This window comes from Condylura cristata, unplaced genomic scaffold (genome assembly GCF_000260355.1).
Source record: "Condylura cristata isolate star-nosed mole 26May11 unplaced genomic scaffold, ConCri1.0 scaffold00015, whole genome shotgun sequence".
NCBI classification, from domain to species: Eukaryota; Metazoa; Chordata; class Mammalia; order Eulipotyphla; family Talpidae; genus Condylura; species Condylura cristata.
This window is the reverse complement of record NW_004567116.1, coordinates 35,899,822-35,906,469: the sequence shown is the minus strand read 5'-3', so window position 1 is coordinate 35,906,469 and position 6,648 is coordinate 35,899,822. Positions and strand designations below refer to the sequence as shown.

Genomic DNA, 6,648 nt, shown 5'->3' with positions numbered 1-6,648 from the left:
AATTGACTTTATATTTTAAAGACTTTCTAAAGAAAAATCTGTAATAATGTATATTCATTTTCTTATTCTTCCAAATACATTAAGGGAAGAAATTATACAAAAACTTCCAGAATACAATTATGAGAACTGTATGACACTTATATCAAAACTTAAAATGCATGTTAAAAGACAGGAAAATTATAAGAAAGTCACTTTGAAGAGTATAGATACAAAAATTCTGATTAAAATGTTAGCAAGTTGAGTCTAGGAATATTAAATAGTGTATTATAAGCAAGTATGCTTTACTCCAGGAATGCAAGTTTAGATAACATGCATAATCATTGAAAGCAATTCAGCAAGTAAGATAATAAGAGAAAATTTCAGTTATCTCAATATATTTAGAGAAAATATTTGATAAAATTTAATACCAAACTGTTAAAAACCTGGGAAAGGAAGAATAAAGTGGAACTTGATTGATGTGATATAGAGAAGTCCCTAAAACAATTGCATGTTTAAACAGTGCTAATATTTTTGGTTCAGGAACAAACCAAATCACTTCTATTCCCACTTGTATTGGAAACCATAAAAAAGACAAAAAGCAATAAAGTTGAAAGTAGAAGATATAAAAATTTGAAAAGGAGGTTAACACTTATTATGCACTCCAGAAATAATTCAGTGTGACTTTTTAAAATCTTCCATAAATTATTATTATAAGGAAATTTCTATATGTAAGGTCAGTATGAAAGTAGTTAATTGTATTTTTATATTTACAGGCAACAAATACAGAACAAAAAATATTACCTCAATTAAAAATAAATAAAAGATTGGTGCTAACTGTAAAGATCATGAAAAACATAACTGTACTAAAATTTGCAATACCATAAAAATTCATGACTAAAAAATGTTTAAATATACAAGAACTCTGCACAAAGTACAGTACATCACTAATTTCTTTAAAGAAAACAAATAAATGTAGAGATTTAACATGTTCATGAACTGTAAGTTTCAATACTCTAAAAATATCAAATTTATCAATGGATTTGAAACATCCTCAACAAATTCTCAGAAAGTTCTGTGTGTACATTATCAACCTGATCATTATATAATTCTATTTCATTCTACTATGTATAATTTCAAAGAGCCACAGAAATCTACAGATACCACTGAAACAGCAAAAAAAGACAAATATTAATGAGGACTTACATTAATGAGATGAGCAACAGAATAAAGATACTCCAATTAAGACATAAACTGCTGCAAAAAAAAAAATAGGAAAAAAGTAGTAAGATAAGTAAATAGGCCACCAAAAATTAGAATCACATCCAGCATCTTCTTTAATCACACTGGTATGAAACTGTGGAAGGAAATTGGCAAACGTGTAAATTAAATTATAACCAAGGGGTTGTAGAAGAAATCAAAAGACAAAGAAAACAAAAAAAAATATTAAAACAAATAGAAAGCATCAAAGGAAGATTTATGAAATTTAAGCCAATAAATACCTACATCAAAAAGAAAAAGATCTCAATGTAACTGTGTGCCTGAGGAACTAGAAAAAGAACCTTAGTGATTAGAAGGAAGAAAGTAACAGATCACAGCAGAAATACATGAAATAGAAACTGAAAACATAAAAAAAAAAAAGCTAAATTAGTGTTTAATGGGTTACAGTTTCAGTTTTTGCAGAATGAAAAAGTTCTGGAGCTGTGGGGTGGTTATGGTGGTAAAACTGCACAATTTTATAGCAGGGAACTAAAAATTACTTAAAAGAGTACTTTTTTAAAAAAAAAGATTTTTTTATTTGTGCATACAGAACTGGGGCACAAGCCAGAGATGCAGGGGTAGTGAGAGGATTCACCAGAGACAGAGTGGGAAGCAGAACAGGGCGACTGAGAAAGAGCACTGCAGAGTGGAGCAGCGGGCGGGTCAGACGGAGAAGTCTGCCACCCATCTGAATCGCCTCTGGGACAGGCGGGAATAGAACTCATGCAGAAGTGGCTTAAGCTTCTTAGTGCAGTGCTTTAACCCACTGCGCCACCAGGGAGGGCTAAAAGATTACATTTTGTGTTAGTTGTACTTCACTACAACATAAAAATGGAAATAAATGATAAAATTAGCCAAGAAACACTGAGCCTAAAGTAAAAGGGGTGGGGCATGAGATAAGTGTTGTACACCTGTACGATCACATCTGGGTGCTTGTGCCATGTCCATTGGGAGGATGTGGTAATTGAGGGAGATTGAGGAAAGCAGAGGAGAGCAGTCACACTTTTGTCAGTAGGACTTTGGATCACAGATATGGCTAATGTTTTTGCAGAGTCATGAAATAGAATGGAAGTTTGAATGGGTATTGACAGAAGGATTTAGACTGCAATGTTAGTACTTTATCATACCAAGTTGTAATAGGCAAAAAAGGGATGGAAGTTGAGTGTTTCTACAATAACAAGAATGGATGCGCTAGGGACTGACCAAGGACCAAGGGGTAAGGTTCTCATTCATCAAAGAGAGCAATGAAAAAGAGAACGCACTTATCTAGCAAGATGTGTTTTGGATCACAGACATTACCTTCTTTCTTGGAACTCAAAATTGTCTGAACCTCAAAGACAAAAAATAAAAAAATGTTTGTCTTATATATTCTTAGGAAAAACTTAACCTATGACAGCTCATCATCATCCAGGAATTGAAACTATAAGAAAAATCTAGACCCAGTGCTCTGTCTGCATTATTTTTTTTTTCTCATGATAAAGTAGAATTTCATTCATAATCTATCAATATTGCTGGGACACAAGGAAATCGCTCTCCAGAGATTTTCTGTTTACTATTAGTTATAGATGGAAAGGAGAGTCTTGCTGGGCTGGAAGAAAATTAATACCATTTTTTACAAATAAAAACTTAAGTTGCTTCCAAAGTGTAATGTTTATTTCAAATTATTTTTTGAAGTGGCAACTATAATCAGAATTCACATACTTATATTTTTAAAAAGCAGAAAAGTTGCTAAGTAATTGCCTAAGCAGTCACATTTTGAAGCCTTAGTAGTGTTAACTCATTGTGTCTGTAGCTTCTGAAAGAGTCAGAATCAGTATCATCCCCACCTCCCACCCCCCAGGATACTTCTGTTCCTAGAAGCTCATGCCTTCCCCTGAGCTAGGGAACTATATCTGGTTTAGTGATTTTTTTTTTCTCTGCATAGAGTGATGTCTTCTGGAACAGAGTTAGATGGACTTAGTGATCCACAAGCCCATGTCTATGCCCAGAGGACTCTGAAGACTGAGCTTAGGGATTCTGGGACATAGACTTTAAAAACACCCTCACTCACTATAGTTTTTCTCCAGGTAACTGGAGAGCCTCAGAGCCCAGAGACTAAAAGGGGCTCTGATCACCATTTTGAAGAACTGGCACTCATGCTGTGATTCTGCTCGGAGTGAGGCGGGGAGAAGGAATATCAGAGGGACCAAGATGTTTGGACATTGGACAGCATTGCTGAGATGCTACTGAAAGAGAACAAAAGGTAAACGAGACCTTTACCTCCACTTTGCTAAAGAGTGTCTCCCAATACCTTCCTTTTCACTCACACACACACACACACACACACACACACACTTTATTTTATTGTTTTTAATTTTTTTATTTTTTAAAGATTTATTTATTTATGCATACAGAACTGGGGTACAAGTCAGAGGTGCAGGAGCAGCGAGAGGATTCACCAGAGACAGAGTGGGAAGCAGAACAGGCCGACTGACAAAGAGCACTGCAGAGTGGAGCAGCGGGCGGGTCAGAAGAGGTCTGCTACTCCATATGGGTCACCTCCAGGGCCAGGGATAGAGCTTGCACTGAGTTGGCTTCAGCTAGCTTGCAGTGCTGCGCTCTAACCCATTGTGCCACCAGGGACCCCCTCCCCCCCACACACACACACTTTAAAGCACACATTTTGGAACAAACATCTGCAGGTGAAAACAGTGATAAGTCAATGAGTAATATGCAGAATCTCTTTCTCTCTCTCTGTCTCTCTCCCTCTCACGCACACACACACAGGAACATATGCAAACCCTTTATTCTGATTCTATCAAACAGGCACATTCTGAAAAACTGGGAACCACATATCATTTTATGGAACTTTTAGGAATATTAAATTGATTATCCCCCCATTAAATGCTATTTAAGAGTATTATGCTCTTAAATAATATACAAATACATAAATAAAATCAGGCAAGTTATTGCAGAGCTGTACATTATTTAAGAGATACAACATGCCAAGAAATAGTAATTTAGTAAGTTAATTATCAGTATTACAGGTTATAGGAAATTAAGTAGAACTTAGCCTATAAGCAATAATAAATTTATTGGAAGAGGATCAAAGTAATACAAAAATAAATAGTCTGGATGTATAGGACTGCAAACCAAGGTCATGCTATAAGGTTAGAAAGCAACTAGTGAAGTAAGCTAGAAAGAAAAAGACAAACTATATGATTTCATTCATAGGTGGCATATGGAGAAACAAACAAAGAGATGAACTAAACAAGATAAAATTTTTGGACATAAAATCAGTTAGTGGTTACAGAGAAGGGAATGAGTAATTGGAGACAAAGGTAGCAATGATACAGTAAAGGGTAGAATTGTATACAGCTGTGACTCATTGTAGGTTTACAAATGTTGACTCCTAATGATGTACACCTGAAACTTACATCCTGTTAGAATATAAAGTTCCTTCAATTAAAAAAAAAAACAAACCAACCCAAAAAAAAAAAAAAAACATAGGAAGCATCAACAATAGCAGTGGTTTCATAGTAAAAATAGAATGAGGAAAATTCTAAGAGAGACCATTTGAGTAAGTTCCCTTAGGTGATGTGAATGTACTTTATATATATATATATATATATATATGTATATATATATATATAACCCCTATAGAAAATCCCTTTATTTGTGTAATATCGAAGTATAAACAATGGTAACAAATCAGTTTCACTTGACTTAAAATTCTTTAATACCCAACCCCAACTGGAGAGCCACTGGGTATAGTAATTTCCCAAAAATAACCAATAAACTACTAAGAAAAGGAATGGAAGGGAACACTAAAAATATATATGTTTACACTACTTGGTGAACTAATGTCAGTTACTTTAAAGATATCATATGTTAGAAAATGTTAAAGCCATGTACAATATTATCTATGGTGGATCTTGAGGATTGGTAAAATGTACTGAGAGTGTTGTTCAACTCTCTAGAAATAAAGGAATCTCCAGCATTTGTGAGTTAACTACTTTTTTTTTTTTTTTGTGATTACCTCCAGCATTCCAATTAGAGTACTTTCTGTCTTTCCAGGATATTGATGAGAAAAAAATCTTAAAGAAAGTGAGATTTCCCCCTTAATAGAAATTCTGTGACTCTTGCTAGGAGAATGTCTTCTGCCAATGACTCCCAGCTCCATCCTCCCTTCTTTATCCTGCTCGGAATACCTGGATTGGAAAATGTGCACATCTGGATTGCTCTCCCCTTCTGTATCGTGTACCTGATTGCCCTTGTGGGCAACATCACCATTCTCTTTGTGATCAAGACTGAACACAGTCTCCACCAGCCCATGTTCTACTTCCTGGCCCTGCTGTCTCTGATTGACCTGGGACTGTCCACCTCCACCATCCCTAAAATGCTGGGGATCTTCTGGTTCAACCTCCGAGAGATCAACTTTGGGGCTTGCCTTGTTCAGATGTTTTTTATCCACATGTTCACAGGCATGGAGACTGTTCTGCTGGTGGCCATGGCTTACGACCGTTTTGTTGCCATCTGCAAACCTCTCCAGTACACCATGATCCTCACCAATAAAACCATCAGCATCTTAGTCTCTGTTGTTGTTGGGAGAAATTTACTTCTCGTGACTCCTTTTGTGTTTCTCATTCTGAGGCTGCCCTTCTGTGGACATTACGTCATCCCTCACACATACTGTGAGCACATGGGCATTGCCCGGCTCGCCTGTGCTCCCATCAGAATCAACATCATCTATGGGCTCATGGTGATTTCCAACATTGTTGTGGATGTGATTCTGATAGCCTGTTCTTACGTGCTTATCCTACAAGCTGTTTTCCACCTCCCTTCTCAAGAGGCTCGCCTCAAGGCGCTGAACACCTGCGGGTCTCACATCTGTGTCATGCTGTGCTTTTACACGCCGGCATTTTTCTCTTTCATGACACATCGCTTTGGTCACAACATCCCCCATTACATCCACATTCTCTTGGCAAATCTATATGTGGTTGTCCCACCTGCCCTTAACCCAGTCATCTATGGAGTCAGGACCAAGCAGATCCGTGAGCAGGTTGTAAAGATATTTGTGAAGAAAGAATAGTTTTCAGTAACATTTGGGAAAACAGATCCATATGCTACCCAAATTTTAATAGTATGAGCTCTTTTAAAAATTTTGTTACATAGAATAGTAGCAAGGTTTTTCATTTTTGCTGGAAGTGGGTTAAGACTCACAGGTAAAGCAAAGCTGACTTTTCTGCATGTTCTACACCCCCATCCCATGTACCTGGAGAAGGGAAAGAAACCATGGAAAAGGAAGTTATCCTGGAGACAGCAATGGTTTTGGACTAAAATGTGTGATGGATAAAGGTGAAAACTTTTTAATTAGAACATATATTGCTCCTTACATTTATAGTCTTTATAGTAATCCTCAAATGTCTGCTT

The 6,648-nt window shown here is 36.3% G+C and overlaps 1 protein-coding gene across 1 annotated transcript; it reads left to right on the top strand.

Moving 5' to 3' along the window:
* Positions 1 to 5,368: 5,368 nt before the first annotated feature.
* Positions 5,369 to 6,307, top strand: LOC101627559 (olfactory receptor 52E4). The gene has a single exon (XM_004683122.2). It carries the CDS (start codon positions 5,369 to 5,371, stop codon positions 6,305 to 6,307), a length of 939 nt encoding a protein of 312 aa, XP_004683179.1.
* The last annotated feature ends 341 nt before the right edge of the window (positions 6,308 to 6,648 follow it).

Coding starts and splice junctions, on each gene's coding strand:
- LOC101627559 (XM_004683122.2), top strand. CDS start 5,369: ATGTCTTCTGCCAATGACTCCCAGCTCCATCCTCCCTTCTTTATCCTG.